At 39.7% G+C, this 25,467-nt stretch overlaps 1 protein-coding gene across 2 annotated transcripts in view; it reads left to right on the forward strand.

Moving 5' to 3' along the window:
* Window positions 1-25,467, forward strand: part of moxd1 (monooxygenase, DBH-like 1) — a 199,835-nt gene that overhangs the window by 32,064 nt on the left and 142,304 nt on the right. The window contains exon 2 of one of the 2 annotated variants that reach the window (XM_069887035.1): window positions 18,717-18,833. The exons of the other annotated variant lie outside the window; for it this stretch is intronic. Within the exon in view, the coding sequence (XP_069743136.1) occupies window positions 18,808-18,833 (26 nt within the window). The 5' untranslated portion in view covers window positions 18,717-18,807. The remainder of the gene's footprint in view (window positions 1-18,716; window positions 18,834-25,467) is intronic. 2 annotated transcript variants of the gene reach the window in all.

A 25,467-nucleotide genomic window follows, 5' to 3' on the forward strand; every position in this document is an offset into this window, starting at 1 on the left:
CACTAGGGAAATGCCTTCAATTCGTTATTATTAAACTGGGGTTGTGCAATGACATGGATGTGTAAATTTCCATCTTACTGGTCATAAGAAACCAGCAAAAAGACTGGTTTTTCTTTCTCAGGTAGGTAATTTGTGCTGTCAGAAATGCATGCATATAGCACAGAGCTAAAACAAGCCTTTCATAGTAAAAGAAAATGAGAGAAAGTTTAGATTCAAAATGTTCATTCATCTTCTGAAAGTCCACGCGTATTGGAGAAAATAAAGTGATCTGTACATTGCTAGCAATGCAAAACTTTAATGATCATTCCTGACTTCCCTCGGGCTACTTCTTGAACCATTGCTGTTCTTTTGGTGAACATAAGCACATTGTGATGTTAAGTAGAGAACTCTAGGATTTAGATCCAGCAACAATAAAGGAATAGCAATAAAATTTCAAGTCAGAATGATGTGTAACTCCGAGGTGTTGGTGTTCCTTGCACCTGTTGTTCTTGTCCTTCTTTGTGGTCATGGCTTTGGATCGAGCTGTCAGAGTAGTGTAAAGGAGTGACAAGATTCTGTTATTGAAGATGTTAATTTCTTTGTACATATGTGGCATAAACATAACTTGGCTCTTATCACCCCATGTCTGATTGCTATCTAGTTCTTGAGGTAAGTAGGTACGGACTGATACATTTGCTGAGAAATTGTGAATGGAATTCCACTTCATGCAGTCATCAGGGAACATTTCCACCTTTGACCTCATGACAGAAGGAAAATCATGAAAGACAGATTTAAAACACCAACTTCTGGAGAAACTCAACGGGTCGAGTGGCATCATTGGGGTGAAAAAAAAGAGTGGTAATTGTTTCATTCTTTTTCTCTCACTGAAGCTGCTCACCTGCTGAGTTGCTCAGCAGATTTGTGTTTAATTTCATATTTGAACATTTGCAATCTCCTGTGTGTCTCCTTAAAGCTGTTGTAATTGCTTGGGGCTTGAACTCTGACACGAAACATATTACAATAATGCCCTGGGCTGAGATGAAGCAAGTCATTTTCCTTTGTGCAAAGTATGATGCTGGGCAGTAGTGTTTTCCCTCCATGCACATGGACTTCAGTTTTACCACAATGCCTCTTTGACACACTCCATCAAACTGTCTTGATGTCAGTTACTCTCACCTCAGCTCTGGAATTCTACTCCTCAGTGAGCAATGCTGACAAATACCAAACTGGGACTATGAGTGAAAAGTTACTGATGGGTAAGTGCCACTTAATAGCACTACTGAAGACAAATTCTCCAGTTTTGCAGATTGTCTCCAGATAAGAGATGAAGCCCCATTTAAACATGTATTAATCCAAACGGCAAGAAGACAAATTTTTGATTGTCCTCAAAAGAGCAGTTTGGTAGCATTTGGAAAATAAGGATTTCCAAAGCAAGGCAAAGTACATAACAATACAAATACATATCGTTGTGGTAGAAAGGTTCTTCCTTTTCCTGATAAACAGGGAGGCCCGAGAGATTTCTTTTTTTTAATAGCTCTATAATTAAATTTAAAATACAAAGACCTCTGGAACTGTGATGTATGTAGACTTGGTAATTGCACATAACTCTTAGATTAAGTTTATTTATCATATCAAGTTTGTGGCTGAAATGGAATTTCCTCAAATAGTTTGAGAAATAGTCAAGATTTTGGCCCATACAAAAATAAACCTTGCATTTACAATGTAAAAGCCTTCTTCTTCTCTCTCTCTCTCTCTCTCTCTCTCTCTCTCTCTCTCTCTCTCTCTCTCTCTCTCTCTCTCTCTCTCTCTCTCTCTCTCTCTCTCTCTCTCTAACACGACTTCTTTTTGGTAACACTCTTTCAACTTCTCTGTCTCTCTGTGTATGTGAGACTTTTCCTGTGTGTCTATATATGACACCATCTCTCTTTGTGACTAATTTTTCTCCCTTTTGACTTTTATGGTTATTTTAAGTGTCCAGATTTGAAGATGCCTTCCCTGACTTGAAATGCATCATCATATTTATTTCATTCATCTATTTAATTATTCCATTTATGGTGGCATCAGTGCAGCCTGCCATTCAACCACTGACACTACTTGGCCCATGCAAGGTATGATAGTACAGATTCTATCACCAACGCGTATATGTACAGATGGTAGTGTAGGATGACTGTGATTGGCTGAGAAGTCTTAAATGATTGCTCCTAGCCAAACCAGGTCATTCTGGATGGGTCGACCTACTTGTGATAAGCTCCAGACTTTTAGTTAATAAAAACCTTGGTTTGGATCAACAAGTCTTTGGTTCTTTCGACGCGCATTACACAAGGTAAATGTTGCCACCCCTATTCTTGAGGGTTTCCAATCCAGATCCATTACAAAGCATGGTTATCCATGCAGTGATCAACAATGGTCTAAGGATACCTCACCATTACACAAAGAGCATTACATGGAGAATGACATCATGTGTGACCAACAAAGATAGCATGACTGTTGAATAAAGGTGATCCAAAATGATCAAAAGAAATCAGAAATACTCCATCACATTTCACTCCAGGAACAAACAACTCATAAGAAAGTTAAATGGCATTTCCTTTTGGCTCTATTGTCGTTCTTAGGGCAAGGAAACACATGGGAACTCAAGACCGTATTATTCCAACTTCATGATGTGTAAGACCTTTGAAATCACTGGAATGCATTCTCTACCCTTCCCTGCTTATTTATGACCTGTTGTTTCCTGTAAGATAAACCATTCTCTGTTTGTCAGCCCCCATTTCCTAGACCTTTGCCAATTCCATTTTACAATGAGCCACTATGAGATCAGCCTTGATTACATTTGCTTTAAAATGTTCTGTTAATCTCCACAAGAGAATTTGGTCTCTTCTTCCTGGATTTGGTAAAATACAATTTTATATGCAACTGCTTCTGGAAAAGTGTTTTTTTCACATTTTCTCCCTTTTTTTCTATTTCTACCAAACCATTCAATATATTGACAGTTGAACTACATTTTTGTAAACCACTAAGGGTAATCGAGCTGATATACATTCAGCTGCTGATGGCAGCCCAGTACAATTCGGATCACTTGAAGAAAATAATAAGGGCATCAGAAATATGGAGACAGTTTCAAAAATACCATTTGACATACTCACAATAGTTTGAAATGAACAATTTTAAAGGAGGTTCATATTACCATTTTTCAAGAGTTCCTTGATCATATTTAGTTAAGTTATGACCTTAGGCTCAGAAATGGGACTTGAATCTATTGAGTCAGATAGGAGAATGTTATCAGGGAAACAAAGCTGAACTTTGAATGATCCAGCAGCAAGTATTGCTCTCAGAAGAAACAACAAAAAAAATAATTATTCATTGAATGTGCCAACAGACATAAAATGTAGTGCGAGCAAAATAAGTAATTTACTAACAAAACAAAATTGTTGGATATGACATCATCTTTCATGTAAACATATTTGATTAATCTGAATGATATCCACATTCTTAGAATATTTTAGCTAATTATAATGCACTGCTGCAATAACAAACAATTTAAGGTTTTCCTGCTTTTGTTGCATGAAATTTGAATGCCAAAACATGCTTTACATTTGATTTGCTCAGTCAGCCTAAGTGTAGATTGTTTGGTCTACTTTGGGCAGTATCTGCTGATTATGTCATGTTAAAGTTATTTTTCTATCCTTGTAGTAAGCCTGATAGCAAACTATGACCATATTTAGATGATGAAAAGAATTTTAGGTAATAATCAATTCAAGTCAAGTCACGTCATGTTTATTGTCATCTGATTGCACAAGTACAAGTTGTTCTAATGTTCTCGGAGCAAAATATGCAGTCACACAACCAGACATAGCACACATACAGACAAACAATACATATGCAATATTCATATGTACAAATACTGTATATTCATATACATATATTTATATTCGCGCATGCATTCGCGCATGCATTCGCGCATGCACTCGCGCATGCAGCATATTCATATATACATATATTGTATATCACTGGTGGCCCAGTTTCATGTCACAAGTAAAGCAAAACCTCCAAAGGCATTAGATTTGAATGAACCTTAATTGACAGAAACCAGGATATAACATTTAAAAATGTAACTCTCATCAACACTGCAGAAATCTACAAGGGAAAAGAAGAAAAGCACGATTCATCCATAGCTTGCAGGGAAGATGATGGGGGAGACGAGGACTAGAGGGCATAGTTTAAGAATACAGGTTAGGCCCTTTAGGACGGAGATGAGAAAGCATTTTTTTACCCAGAGAAGTGTGAATCTGTGGAATACTCTGCCACAGAGGGTGGTAGAGGTGGATTCGCTGACTATGTTCAAAAGAGAGTTAGATAAGACTCTTGTGGGTAACGGAGTTAAGGGTTATGGGGATAAGGCTGGAAAGGGGTACTGATGGTAATGATCAGCCATGATCTAAAATGGCGGTGCTGGCCTGACGGGCCAAATGGCCTACTCCAGCTCCTATTGTCTATTGTCTAAGAATTGTATCAGTCATCTGGACAGCCTTAAAATAAAAATAAAAAATTCCTTCTGATAATTTTTCCATTTTAGTTCTAGTTCAACTCTCATTCTTTTTATTTTCCTCTAGCAAATAGTTGTGTTTTGCTGCATTATTTGCGTGAAATATGTGAAAACATTGATAAACAGGATAAGTTACAGCATGTAAATATTTAGATTGAGATATTTTCCACCTATGAACTGTTGCCTTGCTAAGCATGGTAAATTTATTCATTTCAGTTTGCAGAAGGAATTCTTCATAAATCTAGAACACTGGGCCAATTTCCTTGATTTGTGATGCAGGATAGACGTGGTTAAAATAAAATAAAAATTCTGGTTTCAGGGTTGTTGAGCTGCAGCAATGATAGATTCTGTAATTAAATAAAAGCATAACCTCTTTGCTGTGACAGAACCCAACAGGCAAACATTGAGTGCTTGTGGCTGAGAGCTTTCCATGAATCTCTTAATTTATGCTGATCAGTGATGTGTTGAATAAATGTCTGTGGAAGCCTAGTTTGATTTTACTCAGATAATCAAAATCTCCTTGAAATATCAAGAGGCTTTTAGAATCGAGTATGGGAGGATGGAATATTGGCGATGGCAGGAGTAGGTGGTAGTGCATCTAACAATGCTGAACATTTGTTAATGTTGCCAGTGTTCTCTCCTTCTGCGCTGTGTTGATGCACCTCTGCCATTATGATGCCTTACTTAGTGTTATGTCTGTGTTACTTGGGAGGCTTCTTAAATAACTTAGAGATTCAAATAATGAAAGAGACTTACTGATGCCTTCCACCATCTCAGGAAACTGTTCACACACTCATACATATATATACACCCCACTGGGGTGCACTACAGTTACGACAGTGAGAAGGGTGTATTCTTACGCGGTTACAAAATAGTTCACATTATCAGGAATAAATATGACATCCCTCCTCAAGATAAAGAAAAATTTAGTGTTCTTTATCACTTACTTTCCAGCAAAACTTAAGTCACTGAACTTGTACACTAGTTTATTTATACAACTATTTTTAAAAAGTTCTTATCTATAACACACTGGTGGCAATATGTTGCTTCGCCATTTTGTGGATTTGGCTGAGACTGTTGGGCTCTGTGTTGGTGGCACACGTGTAGGTGATGTAGCTTGTTGTGCTTCGCCTGACAACTGCTGTGTTGATGTTTCAATAGTAGTTGTTGTGGTCTCTTCACTTGACACCTTACTTGATATTGGTGTTGTAGGCTTTGCTGGTATTAAAGCTTTCTGCTTCATCACATCTTGTGTTGGCCAGATGTGAATTATTTTCCTCCTCAGCTGATTGTCACAGTCTGTCTTGACAATGTATGATCTTGATGTCTCAGCTTCTCTGATGTTCTTTGCTGGGGTCCATGTTTCAACATCAGCCCTTGAATATGCACATGCTGCCCTCTGAAGAGTTCTGACCATATTTATTCATGTTTATTATAATGCTGGATACCACTCTCGGTCAGAGTGTGATATTGAATATATCCATGAATATATTAGTAAGTTGGTCAGCACAGGTTTTCAGTGCTTCTTGCATGTCAGCCAGTCTTCTTTTGGCTTCCTCCTGGTCTTCCGGAGGGTCTATTTTGCTTGGAAGAGTTGTTGTGTATCTTCTGCCATTTAGAAGTTCTGCCAGGAACTTCATGTCAGCCCTTAAAGGTTTTACTCGTATTGATAGAAGAGCTAGGTATGGGTCTTCTTTTGTTTTGTGACACTTAACTAGTGTGCATTTCAGTTTGCACCTGTCTTTCCACCTTTGGGTAGTATGGAGATGATGTGGTAATAACAAACCCAGACTCTGCAGCCAGCTTTCTGATTTCTTGTGACGTGAACTGTGTTCCATTGTCACATATTACTTGCTTGGCTATTCCTTGTTCAACAAGGAGCACTCTAGTTTCTGAGAAGATAGTTTACACTCTCTGGTCTTTCATCCTTTTGACGAATAGAAACTTAGAGTAGTAACAGGCTACTATTAAATACCACTCTTGATTCTTGGTGAACAAGTCTGCTCCCACTGTGTGCCATGGCCTGGCAGGTACTTCTGTGGAAATTTAGTCCTCTTTTTGTGGTGTGTTTCATGCATCACTGCACATTTATCCAGATTTGTCTCCATCTGCCACTTTTCTGCCCAACTCTGTGTGTATCTTTCTGTAACCTTCAGCATCCTTCTACATTATCCACAACACCTCCTACCTTTGTATCATCTGCAAAATTACTCTCCCATCCTTGTACTTCTTTGGGTCATTTCTAAAAATCACCAAGAGCAAGGATACCAGAATAAATCCCAATGGAACATGAATCACTGACCTCCAGGCAGAATACATTCAATCTAATACTACTCTCTGCTTTCTGCAGGCATGGCAAGTCTGACTCCACAAAGCCAAGGTTCCATAGATCCCATGCCTCATGACTTTCTGAATGAGACCACTATGGGGGACTTGGAAAATGCCTTTCTAAAATCCACATACACCACATCTACCACTGTACCTTCAACAATTTCTTCTGTCTCTTCCTTGAAAAACTCAAAGGCTCAAAAGGCACGACCTGCCCATTACAAAGCCATGCTGACTATCCCTCAGAAGACTATGCTTCTCCAAATGCTCATGAATCCTTTCCAATACTACTCACAAAAGGGCCATTTGTCTATAATTCCCAGGATTCTTCATATTTCCTTTTTAAATGGGCTCCATTTCCCATTCTCCAATTCTTCTGGGCCTTCCTGAGGTCAAAAAGATGACAAACATCATTGACGTTCAGCCTGGTTTTCAATTTCCATTGTTTATGTTGACTCATCATTCCTTTTTATACAATCAGCAAATTTGTAGATGGTGTTATTGTCATACTGAGCCACACAGCTATAGGTGTAAAGTGAATAGAGCAGAAGGCCAAGAACACAGCCCTGTGGTGCTCCAGTACTGATGGACATTGTGGAGGAGATATTTTTACCAATCCTCACTGATTGTGGTCTTGAGATGAGGAAATGCAGGATCCAATTACACAGTAGAGTATTGAGGCCCAGGTCTTGGAATTTGCTGATCAGTTTTGAGGGGATGATGGTGTTGAAACTCAAAACGGTCAACCAGTTTACCTATCTCGGCTGCACCATTTCATCAGATGCAAGGATCGACAATGAGATAGACAACAGACTCGCCAAGGCAAATAGCGCCTTTGGAAGACTACACAAAAGAGTCTGGAAAAACAACCAACTGAAAAACCTCACAAAGATAAGCGTATACAGAGCCGTTGTCATACCCACACTCCTGTTCGGCTCCGAATCATGGGTCCTCTACTGGCACCACCTACGGCTCCTAGAACGCTTCCACCAGCGTTGTCTCCGCTCCATCCTCAACATCCATTGGAGCGCTTACATCCCTAACGTCGAAGTACTCGAGATGGCAGAGGTCGACAGCATCGAGTCCACGCTGCTGAAGATACAGCTGCGCTGGATGGGTCACATCTCCAGAATGGAGGACCATCGCCTTCCCAAGATCGTGTTATATGGCGAGCTCTCCACTGGCCACCGTGACAGAGGTGCACCAAAGAAAAGGTACAAGGACTGCCTAAAGAAATCTCTTGGTGCCTGCCACATTGACCACCGCCAGAGGGCTGATAACGCCTCAAACCGTGCATCTTGGCGCCTCACAGTTTGGCGGGCAGCAACCTCCTTTGAAGAAGACCACAGAGCCCACCTCACTGACAAAAGGCAAAGGAGGAAAAACCCAACACCCAACCCCAACCAACCAATTTTCCCCTGCAACCGCTGCAATCGTGTCTGCCTGTCCCGCATCGGACTTGTCAGCCACAAACGAGCCTGCAGCTGACGTGGACTTTTTACCCCCTCCATAAATCTTCGTCCGCGAAGCCAAGCCAAAGAAAAGAATCAATGAAGAACCTCCTGATGGATGTATCTTTACGACTGAGGTGTTACTAGGGCTATGTGTAGAGCCTCTAAGATGGTGTTTGGTGTAGGCCTGCTGCTGTGTTAGGCAAATTGGAACAGCTCCATGACACCACTCAGACAGGAGGTGATATGCTTCAACACCAGCCTCTCAAGACAATTCATTACTGTGGATGTAAGTTACACTGGTCATTAGTCATTGAGACAGGTTTGATAGAGGACTATTTGAAACAGATGGACACCACTCTCGGTCAGAGTGTGATATTGAATATATCCATGAATATATTAGTAAGTTGGTCAGCACAGGTTTTCAGTACTTGGCCAGGTGCTCCATTCAAATTGGATGGTTTCCTTGGATTCACTCTCCTGAAGACAGCCCACACATCATTCTCTGACAGTATTTCACTCTAGTCATCCTTATGTTCCTCACGTATGCATAGAATGTCTGTTTTCCTTAATCCGAATTGCCTGGCCCTTGTGTTACTTTCTAATTGTCCAAAGTCCTTTCTTAAGTTCCTTCCTAGCTACCATATAATTCTCACGAGCCCTTCCTGACTTTTGCTTCCTAATCTTATGAATGCTTCCTTCTTTCTCTCAACTAGCTGTCTCACCTCTCTTGTTTCCCTTATCCCTTTTCTCTGCCTCGTTAGCACAACCCCTTCACAGCGCCAGCAATTGGGACCAGGGTTCGAATCCTATGCTATCTGTAAGGAGTTGGTACATTCTCCCCGTATCTGTGAGGGTTTTCCCCAGGTGTTCAGGTTTCCTCCTAATGTGCAAAACGTACTGGGGGTATAGGTTAATTGGATGCAATTGGGCAGCATGAACTCGTAGGCCAAAATGACCTGTTAACATGCTGCATGTCTAAAATTTAAATAATTAAAAACCCTACGCAAGTGGTCCCTAAACATCTTTCACATAACTTCTTTCTGTTCTTTTGGTATATTTGACATGTAGCCACCATATTTTCAATGTCTTGTATATACCAGTCCAGTACACGACTGACTTCACTGAGTTTGCATTTCTCCATTTCCATGTGACCTTCATGTATTTTCTGGAGAATCTCTTTCTGTATTCAGGTATAATCAGTCTTGATCTAGCCAGCAGAACACTATTCTCCAACAATAAGTCGCTTCTGATAGACCAATTGACATATTGAAGGCTGTATCTGCTTTATCCTCTCTGACCATGCTTGTTTTACTTGTTAAGAAAGCATTTACAACACATCATCCTTACTGGTTTCTTTGATCTGGCTTAATTTATTACTTGTCACACTGATGAGATGATGCATCTTGATCCCCATGTCTTCCATTTCATATTTTCCATTTGGGGAAAGTCATGACAAGGTATCAGCAAGCACCATCTCTTTGCTTGGTAAGTATTTTAAGTCAAAGTTATAGCATTGTAGTCGTGGGAGTAATCTCAGCTGTCTAGCTGGTGCCTTGTTTAGGTTTTTTCTCTGGATGTGATCCAGTGGGTGATGATCACTTTCCATTATAAACTTTTTTCCGTCCAGAAACTTGTGGAACTTCTCACATCCATATACAACCACCAACAGCTCTCTCTCAATATCTGGTCTCCACTGTTTTTAGTGCTTTTGAGGCAAAAGCTATTGGTTTTCCTTCTTGTTCTAATGCTGCCCCAAGGCCTCTGTTTGATGCATCTACTTGCAAGGTGAGGGCTTTTTTCTCTATTATAGTATCTCAAATCCACTTCTCTGCATATTATTTCTTTGAGCTGGTCAAAACTTCTCTGATATGATGGTGACCACTGAAATTCGACATCTTCCTTTAACATCTTTCTGATGTTTGCTGTGTAGTCTGACATTTGTGGTGTGAAAGAACTTGTGTATTGGACCAACCCAAGGAAACTTCTGAGTTCCTTTTTGTCCTTTGGGTGCTCCATCTCTGCATTGACTTTAACCTTCTCTGGGCTTGGCTTTACGCCATCAGGAGTGTACACCATACTGAAGAATTCCACCCAGGTTTGCCACACATAGCAACAGTTTGCCCACAAAAGAGACTTTACTTACTGATGCCTTCCACCATCTCAGGAATCTGTTCACACTCACTCATATTCATATGCCCCACAGTGGTACACTTTAGTTACTACAGTGAGAAAGGTGTATTCTTATGTGGTTACAAAATAGTTCACATTATCCTGACTATATTACACTTGGGTTTAATATCCAAGGTGTAGGCCTGATCATCAATGAAAAATAAGGCATGGAGGGGAGGATTGGTGTTGGGGAAAGGCAGTGGGAACGTCAAAATCTGTTTTTGTGGACAGAATGTAAACAAAGCACAGCAGAAAAGTGCTGTGACTGTAGAAATCGAGGCTCAATGGCACTAAGCAATGCTTCATTTGCACGTGCCCCTGCTAATCAGATTAGTTACATCCTACAATTGTCAGTCTGAACCCAGCTCAAGGATATTAAGAGTGTAAAAGCAGGAAAACTGGAGCAACACTGCATGTGAACTGTACAAAGTTCATTTAGGATCCTCAGCAGATTGGGTGAAGGACCACAAAGCTTGCATGCAATAATCAGGATTTGGGAGATAAATTAATTACAGCTGTTTATATTTTGTTTGTCTCATCAAGATACATTATGGTGCAATACTGTATTCACTGCAATAATGCAGTAAAGGTTTGTTAGTTTTGGATCTGAATTGTTACTTTGTTATTCTTAACACTAGAGTCTATAGAAAAACAACTCGTGTCCTGCACCGTTCAACACCAATTGGTTTTCCTTTATAAAATGCTCTTACTTAGGATTTAAGCAATGGGGAAAGCCTTACTTTTTGGTGATCTCTAGTTATCTTGCAGATGTGGCTATAGGCCTTGATGAGCTATTGCAATCTCAGGTGTGTTGGGTAATAACATTTGGCAATTAATTACTTTTTAATAACCTGTGCTACGAAAACTTTGAAAAGAACTGAACAACTGGGACTTGTTTAGAAGTGTTAGTTCATTCGCGCTTGCTGGTTTTATGCACAGCCAGAAAGATAAAACAAAAAGTCAGGCTAACTGACCTGTAATTTGTTTTCTCCCTCCCTGCATTCTTGAACAATGGTATCACATTTCCTACCTTTCTATCTTTAGGAATTATTCCAGAATTCATGGAATTTTGAAAGGTGCCAGCCAGTGCATAACCACCTGAGTCACCTCCTTAAAAATCTTGCATTGCATAAAATCATCAAGAAACATGACATGGAAACAACTGTCTAACCCACTGACCACGTGTCCCCTGGCCTCTTCCACCTCCATGTGCCCTCACCTACCACCGCATCTGCCTCCGTATCCAACACATCCTCCTCTGGCATTTCTGGCAGCCACTACATGATCCCATCACCGGACACGTATCCCCTTTTCCTTCCCTCTCCTCCTTCTGCAGGGACCACTCCCTCCATGACTCACTTGCCCACTCCTCCCTCAACACCAATCATCAATGGTACCTACCCCTGTGACCACAGGAGATGCTCCACACCTCCTCCCTCACCATCATTTGGGCCCCAAATAGTCCTTCCAAGTAAAGGAACATTTCACTTGTGAATCTGCATCTAATGCTCCCATTGTGGTCTCCTCTACATCGGAAGAGTCTGGGCACACACTGGAAGATTGCTTTGTTGAGCACCTCTGCTCTGTTCGCCCCAATAGAGTGGATCTCCCAGTGGTCACCTGTTTCAATTGCCAATCCCATTGCCTTGGTGATATGTCTGTTCATTTTCTCATGCACTGCCAGTCTGAGACCACCTGCAAATTGTATTAACAATACCTCATCTTCCGACTGGGCCCCTCCAACCAGATGGCATTAATATTGACTTTTCTGGATTTTGTTAAATCCCTCCCCTGCCTCACTTCTCTGCTCTACCCCCCCCCCCCCACCATCTTTGCCTTCCTCCAGCTCCGCTTCTCTCCCTTTTCCCTGTCTCCTTCCCACAGACGTTACGAATTCTCACCTCTCCCCTTATCATATCCAATTAACACCTTTTGTTGGTCTGGATTCTTTCCCCCCAGCCTGCATTATCTCTATTCTGAGATATCCTTTTTTTTTTTGCTTATTCCTTGAAGGATTCAAGCCCTAAACATTGGCAATATGCAGTATCTTTGTCTCCTATGGACACTGAAAGACCAGTTGAGTTCCTCCAGCAATTTGGTGTGTTTTTACATCAACCCTTTACTCTCATTTCACATTCATCCCATTTTTAAAAATTCTCTGCATATTCTCATCGGTTTGCCCTTGATTCTACCATTCACAGCACAGAGGGGAAAAAATTACAAAGGCAAATTAACCTACTAACCTGTACTTCCTTGTGTTACGAACCACGCATAATGAATAGCAATAGGCAATGAACCAAATAGTGTTTAATTTTAAAACCCATTTTATTTTTTACTCTTAAACTATCCTCATCACTAAATCGTGGGCAGGTGTGAGTGATTTTCCTAAATCATTACAGTCCAGGCCAAAATCTAGAAAATACTTCAAAGTTCACTTTCAAATTCAGTGTTAAATCTAGGCCTTTGAAATTTGATGCCCAGAATTAATATTGAACTGATGGGAAGACTGGATTTGTGGCTGCTACAGTCTCGTGAATTCTTCTGGTGTTGCCTTTAAATAAATGTCCATCCACACGAGCTGTGGTCATAACACTCCTGGTCCTTTTGAAGGCAAGACTTGAACTGGGCGGCCTTCACGAAGCTTCCAAGACCCTGGCACCAGTCTCTCCAAGTAACTTCACTACTAGTCAAACTTAAAATGAAGCAGTCTCTCCAAGTGACCTTCATTGTTAGTCACAATCAAAATGAAGCACTTTGCTTCCCAAAAAGACCCTCCTGGCACAGGTCAATTTACCGAAATGGCGGGTCACAGCTGCTTCAAAAAGCTGTTTCTCTTTAGCAGTCAGAATGGTTTTCCCTTGCAAAATCACAGTCTTTGCAAATGTATCAAATTCTGGAACAGACTGTGATAAACCTTCCATCAGTTCTTCCAATGTATTGAATTATCGCTGGACTGAGACTTGTGTTATGCTTGTGTGAAATGTTAACTGTGACCTTTCAGTTCCTCCTGTCTATACTATCCCTTACTAAAATGGGAGCTCGTAATAATTGGGATGTGGGACAAACTGGAGCACTCAGAGGAAACTCTATGCATGTAATCCAGGGGAATTATTATTCTTGATGTCCATCACAAAATACTTTTTCTTTCCTTATTCTCCAATATAATCAGAACCTGTATGAAATCCACATGAACTATGTCTTTTCCTTCAAGCATATCAATGGGGCTCTTGCCCTATATATCTTTCACTAGGTTACTCGTACCCTACTTTGTTTAACTTTCTGGTTCGACTTTTCTATATAGTTTTCTACCTTAGCCAACTATGGTAAGTCGCACTCTATCCTGATTTAAAAATGTATCATTGTTTCTTCATCATAAATGGATATACCATGCAGTGCCCTGCATAATGTTTGGGATAAAGACACTTTTTTCTTTATTTACCCCCATGCTCTGCAGATTTAAAATTGAAATCAAACAATTCACGTGATTAAAGAGCACATTCCAGATTTTATTCAAGGTTATTTTGGTTTGATATTGTAGAAATTACACTACTTTATATACATAGTCCCCTCATTTCAGGGCACCATAATGTTTGGGACATTCTGCTTCCCAGGTATCCTGCCTCCTGAATAGTACTTTTGATCTGTCGGACATATGTTGAGGATTTTTCTTCATTATGATAAGAGTTCTTCTGTCATCAGCAGTGGAGGTTTTCCTTAGAATACCTCGTGTTTACTGAATTCACCAGTTCACTCTTTCTTAATGATGTTCCAAACTGTTGGTTTTGGTCATCCTAAGACTTGGGAAATGGCTCTTACTGTTTTATTCTTGTTTTTCAGCCTCATTATGGCTTCTTTAACTTTCATTGTTACAACTCGTGTTGAAAAATGACCATTTCTGACTCCAAAGGCAATCGAAAGCTTAGAAGCAAGCCTAGTTCTCTTATACCTGCACCAATGAGGCTATTAAACATACCTGAGTAAACACCTGTGAAGCCAAATGTCCCACACAATATGGTAGCCTGAAATTGGGACTGTTTATAAGTCAAACCAAAATGTGTACAAATAACCATGACTAAAGTCTGGAATCTGCACCATGGGAGGGCCATCACCAGAAGGACTGCAAGAAGATGACTTACCACCACCTTCTCACGATAACTAATGATGGGCAGCAGTAGTGGTTTTTCTAGCAATGACAATTACCCAAAAAATGGGAAAAAAACACCTCAAACCCTTCTTTTAATTTTAAAATATTTTATTGAGCTTAAGAGATAAATCCCTATGTACATAGCCTTCTAGTTAATAATATAAAATGGGTCATATATACATATCACACACATTGTAAATCAGAAGTATACCTATATTTGTTTACTTAACTTATCTCATTCAAAACATCAAAATCTATAGTTATATTGAGTTAACATTTAATGCATTCCTCCCTACTAATCTAACCCCTCCCTCTAAACAAGGTTAACTTGTATAAATTATGTAGATATGGATCAAACAATGACTTTCAGAATCCAGACAGGGAGTCTCCGGTGTATCCGTGAACTTTAAATCTTCAATTTGTGATAATAATCCATATCTTATCAAATTCAAACTTTACATCTTTCATATTGTATCTAATTTTTTCCAAACTTAAATAAGACATAATATCATGTTACCATTGGGCATGAGTGGGTGAAGAATTATCTTTCCATTTCATCAGAATTGCTCTTCAAGCTATCAGTGAGGTAAAAGCTAAGATTCTCTTTTAGGTTGAAGAAAAATCAAATAAAGCAATGAAAGGACATGGTTCGAATTTAATCTTAAAAATCGCTGATAAAGTTTGGAAAATATATTTCCAAAATGTTTCTAAATGAGGGCACACCCAGAACATGTGATCAATAAAGCTTCAAAGATTTTACACATATATGGTGAATCAACATCAGAGTTAAAGCGAGGTAATTTAACTTTAGACATGTGAATTCTATGCACCACCTTAAATTGTAACAAACAATGTCATGCACAAAATGAAGAGCTCTTAATTAAATTAAGAGTGGTGTCCCAGTCTTATCTGAAAATGATATATACAAATCACATTCCAATCATTCTTAATCCCAATCATTGAGGTTATTCTTAAATCGATTAGGTTATTGTAAATAATGGATATTAATCCACCATGGTAAAAGTGCTGATCAAAGAGTAAATCAAGAATATTTGTTTCAGAAATCTGAGGAAAATTGGAAAGATTTGAAAATATCTTAAAAATAATGCCTTTAGACATGTGAATTCTATGCATTTGCCCATCGAGCCAGGGGGAGGATATCGGCGCAGCTGATAGTAGCAAACTGATCTGCTACTGCATTATGTGGTGCCATGTTCGTTGTCGCAATGGCATCAACGTGATATACGGTTATCTCGTGATGGTGGGAAGCATTCCACAACAGCTGCCACAACTGTTTGCCCCATACTGGGCAGTCATGTACCAGCCAGTCGTTCTTTTGCCAATCAGGCATCCATACCACTAGTCCATTAGCCACAGCCAAGGAATCAGTAAACAGGCAAAGAGGGTGATCATGGGGGTCTAGTGGTAAAGTGACCGCCCTCAACTGAGCATACTGGCTGGAGCCACCATCCCCCTCCTCCGATAAGCGAGTTCTGGACCTGGGATGGTTAGCCACCGCCTTCCACTTTTGCTTTTTTTGCACCCACTGGCTGCTACCATCAGTAAACCAGGCATCCTCTTGTTCTGCTGGAGTGAGCAAATCATATGATTTACCCCACTGAACTGGTGAAGGGGGTAGGGGAGGGGGCAAGATGGGTTCAATGTCCTCACGATGAAACGGAAGATCAGCCACCTGTTCGTGTATGCGCCCCACCCCTTCAAGCCCTCTGGTCGCACGACTCTGAATAGACCACTTCCATTTAATAACAGAAGACTGCTGAGCCCACCCTATCTTTAGATTAGCGTCATTAGCCAGGACCCAGTTCATTATTGGAAGTGCAGGTCACAACTGGACATCTGCATTGCCTGTCATTCTTTCCGTCTCCAGCAGGGCCCAGTAACAGATCAGTAACTGTCGTTCAAAAGCAGAATAACGAGTGGCAGCCTCAGGCATGGTTCGTGACCAGAATCCCAATGGGATTCGGCGGCCCTCTTGTTTCTGCCAGAGGCTCCAGGAGGCCACATGATTAGTAACGGAGACCTGTAGTTCGTAGGAGGGTATTTTGGATGTGGGGAAAAATGGGCAGAGCCTGAAGAATAGACTGCTTGGCAGACTGGAATGCCCTTTCCTGATCGTTACCCCATAAAAAGTCTGTTTTATTTCAGGTAACCTTGTATAGAGGACATAAAAGCAATGCCAAATGTGGAATATGGCGTCGCCAGTATCCCAATAACCCGAGGAAACACTGGGTCTCCTTTTTACTAGTAGGAGTGGCCAAGATTGCAAACTTTATCGGGAACCACCTGTTCTCCAGCATGCCGCTGAATCCTAAGGGAAATAACAGTCTGGGACGGGCCCTGCACCTTGGCGGGGTTAATGGCCCACCCTCTTTGCATCAGGGCATCTTGGACATTCTCCATACCTTCCTGTACCATCTCTTCCATGGCCCCTTGGATCATCACATCATCAATCGAGAGAGAAGGCGATACTTGCACCGCCTCCAAATCACGGGCAATTAGGCTGTGACAAATAGTGGGAGAGTGTATGTAGCCCTGAGGGAGGTGGGTGAAGGTATACTGGCACCCCTTCCAGGTGAAGGCGAACTGATCCTGTGAGACCTCAGCTATACGAATACTGAAGAAGGCATTAGCGAGATCAATGACAGCATACCATGTTCCTGAGTTCCCAGTAGTAATGTTTTCAATAAGGGTAAAAATGTCCGGAACTGCCAAAGCAAGTGGTGGGGCATGTTTGTTCAAAAAACGATAATCAACTGTCATTCTCCAGGAGCCATCCAGCTTCTGAACTGGCCAAACAGGGCTATTAAAGGGTGATGTTGCGGGCCTCACTAACCCTTCTTCTTGCAAAGGATCGATGGTGGCAGTAATCTCTTCCTGCCCTCCAGGGAGGTGATATTGTGGAATGCATACTGGTTTCAGGGGGGCGGGGGGGGGGGGGGAGGCACCATCACAGGATCCAACTGAGCCCGACCCACCACTAGTCTTTTAGTAATAGTCCGAATCCCAAATGCAAATCCCCCTTGGCTAGTATTAAGGGTCGTACTGGCTAATATATTGATACCCAGGATACACTCGTCAGTGGCAGCCACCAGGGCATGTAACCATATAGGGGAAGGGCCAACACCCACCGTGGCGCAGACTTTTATTTCCTTCGCCAGGGTGATCGCTCCTCCCATCCACTCTATTCGAAATGTCGGTCCAGTCCAGAGGTCGGGGTTACCCAGAATCACCGAGTGCTCCGCACCATTGTCGACCAAGGCCAAATACTGGCGGTCATTACCCCCACCCCAATGGATTGATAATGGTATGTAGGGCCGTGGGTCCCCGAGTATCCGCCATATCTCAATAGAGTAGACACGGGAATCCCGCCCGTACCCTCATGCCTTAGTAGGGTTCGGGGGCTTCCAGGACCACTATTATCCATAAGAGCCTTTTTAACCAATTGTTGTATCTCATCACGGGTAACTGGAGCAAGAGAAGCTGGCTCGATAGGAGCAGCAGTGGGAGCAGAAGGCACAGCTGGGCCAGGAGGACTCAACAGCGGGATGATGTTCCCCTGCCTTCCTCTTATAAAGGGCATAAAGGACCGTGGTAAGTTTCCCATCAATATCACTAACCTTGTTAAAAAAAGGTCCTTCCTTGTCGCTCCGTTATTAGCAGCAGTCCCTCTCTTTTCATCCTGCTTGTCTGATTAGCACTGATATTCAAGTGGCTGTCCAGTTGTCTCTTGGGAATAGTGACATGATGTGGATGATGGGTGCAGAGAGTAATGTTTCTGAATGCCAAGGTTAGATGGACAGACTTCAGCATACTTGGTTCTAATCTGGCACTCTCTGTTTGTACGTTCCCCCTGTGTCTGCATGGGTTTCCTCCGGGCACTCCAGTTTCCTCCCACCTTTCAAAACGTTCTGGGCTTGTAAGATCATTGGGGATTTTGGGCACTTGGACTGGAAGGGCTTGTTACTGTGTTGTACATCTAAAACAAAATGTGGTTCAATTCATTTGATGTAAACAAAAGAAGTTCTTCATATTCTGACCTTCGATTGAATCTCTTCTCTATACAATGTTCCTGTTGCAGCCACACAATCAGATTCCACTGTTGGCTTTCAGTCAAACTACATATCAAGTACAAGGACAGAGTCTATCAGCCTCAGTTGGCATTAACGATCATGGGGAGTCTGTTCATTTGGAATAGGTGAGAAAAAAATAATAATTGCAACATTTAAACTATTTATATTTTAAGCTGGTGCAGATATATTGAATTGTAAGGATATTTGGATGCAAGGATGTTGGATTCAGGAATGGATCCTGTTACAATGCTAGAAATGTGCTATGACCTTTATGGGTGAATTCTGCTGATGTCTGTCCTAAACCATCCAACTTCCTCTTCACTGTATTTATCAGTACTCTGATAATATATCACAATTTCCATACCAGAGCTAGTGAATGTCAATACACCGCATTGAATATTCTGTATATAAATTCTGGAAGACATTGACGTTTCCAAAAATATATTTAGTTTATAATCTCTATGGCAACAGAATTACAACTTTGTAACATAAATAGGTGAGAAGCATCAAGCTTTATTTTTGTTTTCTATTTGCGGCTCCCTATTTCTGTCTCCTGGCCTGAGCCAGGAAAGTCCGGCTGGTGGACCACAGACCATCCCATGACACACAATTCCAACCTCATGCAATATGCTTTGGAATATAGAGGAAATATTTGTTGCTTTCAGGTGGCAATGACAGGGCAGTCATCAGTTTTTCCTCTATTCTGAAGTGAAATGTCATAGAGTCTAGAGTGTTGATTGTAATGCCTTGACTGGGAATTACAGTAAGTAAAGTAATAGCTTTAATAAAGAAGTTAGAGTAAAAAAAAATCTTGGAGCTGTCATTGTTGGCATACCAACTTTGTTCCATACTGGAAGACACATTGGGAAAAATTGTTTGTGTATTTTATTTTGTATGTTCATGTAATTAACGAAATCATAAAAAGACAAGAGTTGGACCTATAATGCTGAGTTATTGTGAAGTTATAAAATTCTCAGAAAATAAATGTTGTGTAAAGAATGATTAACTTGCTCTGTTGTCAATAAATATTACATTCTTCTGTGCTTCTAGCCTGTTTTTGAGCTGCATATTTCCAAAGCAATACCCATATCTATAGACAGTCCTCAAGCCAAGATAAATAGTGTACTTGTTATTCAACAGGGCTATGTTTGAAAAAACCAGCATTCCGTCGTCTGGCCAAACGCAAGATGCTAAAAAGCAAACACGCCTACAAATGTTGTGCTACTTTTACAGTGATCATTAGAAATATGTGTCTCTGGAAAATTTTAGGTTTTCAAATTCCATCAGTATGTTACATTCAGTGTATGAGGTTCTCCCAAAACATCACTTAGAAAGAATTGAATTTTGGCAACTGAGATTATTAGGAAATATAATTTGCATGGAAGATGGTGGAATGTTTGCTGAATAGTGATTTAATCATGCAAATATTCTCACTGAGCACCACAACTAAATAATGTTTGGTGATTCTGTGATGTCTACTGGTCCACTCACAAAGCAACCTCTATCACTGTATCTTGGCACATGTGACAATAAAACTGAACTTGATACTCTGTTCCATAACACTGAAACAATTTATCCCACATCACAAAAGTGATAGAATATTCCTAATAATTTTGAACATTGATCTATCAATTTAAATTTCTGAAATGTTGGCTATTGTGCATTACCTGTAATTCAAAATCCTGCACTGTTTCAACTCTGGAGCAAGTCTTACCCTGTTTCTTTTAATGTGACATTTTTTTCACATCTGTTTTATTCTGAGCATTGTTGATCCTTCCTGCAGATCAGATATAAATGTAATTCCTACCCTGCAAATATGTATATAGTTAATGGATGTGAGTCATTTTATTATTTAGAATGGAGTTATTCAATCAATAATGATATGCAATACAAGTGCACAAGCATAGATTTTAATGTGTAAATCTTTAGGTTTGATGCCAACTCTTGCTTTGAATGAAAGTTTTGTGTAGCTATCACATTTTGTCCCTCAGTAATATTAAAAGGAATTAATTGTTGCATCTTCAACCATTTAATCTTTTATCACAATCCAGGTTGTCATACTCCATGGCGTTTTAATTGGTAGCGATGATTTTCTGGATAAAATATATGTAGGACAGCTACGTATAATTTTTGCATGAGCAATTGAGCTTCACCAAACCTACTACCCCACACATCACTGTGATCCCATTTGCAGGCAGCTGAACCATCAATCACCTCAGCTACAAAATCCACATACTTCAAACTTTGCTCCATTTCTTTTTTACTGCTATCATTTTGGGGATTTTTCAAATTCTTGTCATGTTAATTCTGGACAAAATTGGAGGAACTATTAGATTATTTTGAGTAATTATCAGGTAGATGAGTTCAATGTTGTGGGGCAAATTGGCATATTCCAATATTAAATTCAAACTAAAATAGAAGTATGAAAGCATACGTAATAAAATCATGGATTGCAGATTGAACTGGAATAGCATTTGAAATGAAGATTGAGCTGGTTACAGAAAGGGATAGTGGAAGTTATATGGAGTAAAAATGACATAACAACATGCACAAGGTACAAAATAAATACATTTCAAATAAATACAAACCAGTGTTGCATAGAAAGAAAATTTCAAATGAGATAAATTCAATTCAAATGCAATAGGAGGATGACCCAGAAATGATATTTCAGAGCTTTTGGACTATGGATGTGCCCAAGAAAACAAAAGACATGTTTTTTTTGAGAAAGGAGAGAAATGCAGACTGGCTACTCACAAGCCAATTGTCTTTGGTTACCTTTGGGCCAAGTTTAAGTATTTTTAAGGACAAAATTACCCTATAGCCAGAGTAATAGTAAAAGGTAGCTCATGTCAATTTCAGGAGATGAAGGCATTGGACATCAGGACTGATGAATAGGAAAGGGTTGCTGATCTAAAATGGCGATTCCACAGTTATGTTGAATAGATCATCATGCAAAGCACTTCCTCGTCCTGTCGTCTAGCCATTCCCACATCATCTCCAGGAGAGCCAACACCAAACAACTGAAGATCAACAATATATAGTGTACTTGAAATTTAGCAAAAGATTAGGTAAGACCTAACATTCAAAAGCACTTAAAAAAGGCAAGAAAAGAAAACAAACTAAATTCATCTTGTTTGAACATGAGAAATAGGAGCAGGACAGATTATTGACCTGTCAAGCCTGCCCCACCATTCATGGCTGATCTGGCTATGAACTCAGCTCCACTTAACCAGCTGTTCTATGTAACTCTTAATTCCTCTATTTTTCAAAAAACTTTCTACCTTTCTTGGTATGTTGCTTTTTGTGATTTTATTTAATACCTTAGATCTTCCCAAAACTTTTCCACTTTCTCACATGCCAAAATTGCATGTACTGTTGTTCCCGTTTCCTTCTTATAGCGAAAACATCTATCTGATACTGTTGGGTCCAATTTATTTAACTTTTGGGGCGTGGTGTACAGCCTGTGTAACCAATTATATTGTATCATGTGTAACCTCGTGTTTATTGTATTTCTCATAGTTCTGGAGCATAGCTTTTCCCATGTTTCATTCTTTATCTTTATGTTTAGATCTTGTTCCCATTTTTGTTTGGGTTTACAGCTTGTTTCCTCATTCTCTTTCTCTTGCAGTTTGATGTACATGTTTGTTATAAATCTTTTAATTATCATTGTGTCTGTAATCACATATTCAAAATTGCTTCCTTCTGGTAACCTCAGCCTGCTTTCCAATTTGTCCTTCAAGTAGGTTTTCAGTTGGTGGTATGCAAACATTGTACCGTGAGTTATACCATATTTGCACTTCATTTGTTCAAAAGATAATAATTTATTTCCCGAAAAACAATTTTCTATTCTTTTGATCCCTTTTCTCTCTCATTCTCTAAAGGAAAGGTTATCTATTGTGAAGGGGGTTAGTTGATTTGGTGTCAATATTAATTTTGGTAGTTGATAATTTGTTTTATTCCTTTCTACGAGAATCTTCATCCAAATGTTGAGCAGATGGTGCAGTACTGGTGAATTTAAGAAGTAAAGAAATTGGACTCGATTTAGATGGAGCACAAAAATGATTTATTATGATAGCTTTAGCTGTAGCAAAAAAATGTATTATGTCAACCTGGAAATTAGAAGGTGGCCTAAGAATACAGCAATGGTACATAGAAATGGATTCATGTATTCCATTGGAAAAAAGAACATATAATTTAAGAAATAATATCACAGTATTCGAATAAATTTGGGAACCGTACATGGAACACAACAGAGAAGTCCTACCGCGGACCTCCACCACCTAAAATGACAGAAGTAGAAGACGAAATGAACTGACCCAGTGTGTAAAAGTAGATGACACAAATTTCTTGTTTATTTTCATTGTGTGATGCCATCGTTTAATGGGTTTAATGTATCATATATGTTGAACATTGAGTGGGTGGGGAGGGGGTGTGAAGGAGGGAGAGAAGGGAGGGGGGAAAGGGGAGAAAATGGCACTGTGTATATTCAAGAGGGAAATGTTTGTGTGTATTTTGGTCAGTATGGTTCATAGTGTGAAAAATTTTAAAAATTTACAAAAGGCTTCTACCTTTGTCTTTTTTTCCCTTTTTTAGATTTAAATTTTATTGAGTTCATTTTTAAAAAAAAGTTTTCCCAAACACTTGAGTCAGTGTTAAAGTTATGTAAATCATAAATTCCAAAACTTAAACTTATCCATGAAAGAGACATGGGAGCAAAAATACCAATACAATAACCATGTGTAGACCTCTAAAAAATGGAAAAAAACTGCTGGTCATTAATATGCTTCACCACTACCCCCCCCCCAGAAAACTTAGATATTTTCCCCATTTTTGTGTACAGATGTCCAATTTGTCAGACATGCGCGTAAACTCTGGCACTTTGGCTATTTCGGAGGTGCACTCCCAAATTCTTTCAACCTCTAAATATAATTTGTCTTCCTACCATTATACTTGTCTGAATCCAATTTTTAGAGTATTTATCCCCAAATAAACCAATTGGGTCTTCCAAGTCAGGGGCAAAAAGGAATTTGAATACTTCAAACTTCACCAATATACTTGTGTATCATAATCCAAAATTCTTGGATTTTGGGGTGAGACCAAAGCTCATGTACTTTTTCTGCCTCACAGTGCCAGCATTCAAGGTTTTTTTTTCCAACCATAATCTATATAACCTTGCTGGAGTCCAATAAAAATGGAGCAGAATCTTAAACTGAATTAGGCACATTCTTAGGTCTCTAATATTATTTTGATATTTAAAAAATTTTTGTCCCATTCTTCCATTTCAAAAACCACACTCGGGTCTATTTCCCATGCTCTTTTAAGACCCAACGTAAGTTTATCCCCTGATATTTGTGTTAAGTTGAATAATAAATAAGGCTTCATGATCTTTACCATATTGCAGTCAATACATTAGACAGTATCGTAGCACATGATGCAGTTGAAGATATCTCCAAAATTGTGACCTCGAGATATCATACTGTTGGATTAGTTGATTAAAAGATTTTAAACTGTCACCATTATAAAGGTCATTCAATTTAATTATACCTCTCCCTTGTCATTCCTTCCAGAATAAAAGGAGACTTATCAATACACAACTTTGGATTCATCCAAATACTTGAGCTTCATTCAAATATGAATTAAATTTGAATAATCTGGCTAACTTATTCCAGAACAAATGCATATGTGATTATAATTGGGTGAGATCTTGCCTCAGGAAGTAACTTAATAGACAAACATTGCAATGGAGGGATGGGAGGAACAGCAGAACACTTGATATGATACCAAGGAGGTACTTTCTCTGGAGGGAGAGTCCAATGTGCTAAATGCTTAACAGTAATGACATAATAATAGTATATTAACTTTGGCAAAACTAAGGTGCCCCCGCACTTCAATTGGCAATTGTAATTTATCAAGTTTCAAGCATGGACGTTTACCATTCCAAATAAAAGCCTTAATTATTTTATCAAATTGCTTAAAATATGTCAGAGATTTAATACATTCAATGAGGTAGTCTTGACTGATCCCTTGGGCAGAGAATTCCACAGATTCACTCCTCTCTGTGAGAAGGAGTTCCTTTGGAAGGGTTTTATATTTGTTTGACAGTGGTTGGTAGGGGTAAGGGGAGAGATCGCACAAACTGCAGATCCAGATCCAAGACTGTTCTCTGTGTACATTAACCTTTCAAATGTTGAGCAAGTGAAATCAAAATTGATAGATCACATTAAAATAAATGTAGAGTTAATAATTCAGGTGTCCAAATAATAATGTAACAAATTAAATGGGATGAGAAATGCAGTATGGAAAGTGAGAAATGTTGAGGGTATGGCTCTGCAGGGACCTGTCACTTTTGGTTTATTTCTGGCCTCCACAGTGCTGTCCAATTCTCTTCATCGGAGCACCCCACTGTTACAAAGTCCACCATGATGTAACGACATGCATTGACTTGGGGAAATCCACCATATCAATGGAATGTGGAACTGAAGGGAGAGGGATGAAGTGATGTCATCTGAAAATTATTCACCACTGTCTCTTGCAGAGGGTGGTGAGTCTCTGGAGTTTTCCTACCTGGAGGGTTGTGGAGACTAGACCGTAACAAGTATTTGAAGAGGATACATTTTTTAAAAATGATTGAAAAATTCAGAATTATGGGAAAATTGGCACAGAAGCGGTGTTTAAGCCTGGGGCAAATCAGCCATGATCATATTAACAGTCAGGCCAGGCTGAAATGGCCAAATGTCTTTCTTGCTTTTAATTTCTTTA

The sequence above is a fragment of the Narcine bancroftii genome, chromosome 6 (assembly GCF_036971445.1).
Source record: "Narcine bancroftii isolate sNarBan1 chromosome 6, sNarBan1.hap1, whole genome shotgun sequence".
In the NCBI taxonomy this organism is placed as follows: Eukaryota; Metazoa; Chordata; class Chondrichthyes; order Torpediniformes; family Narcinidae; genus Narcine; species Narcine bancroftii.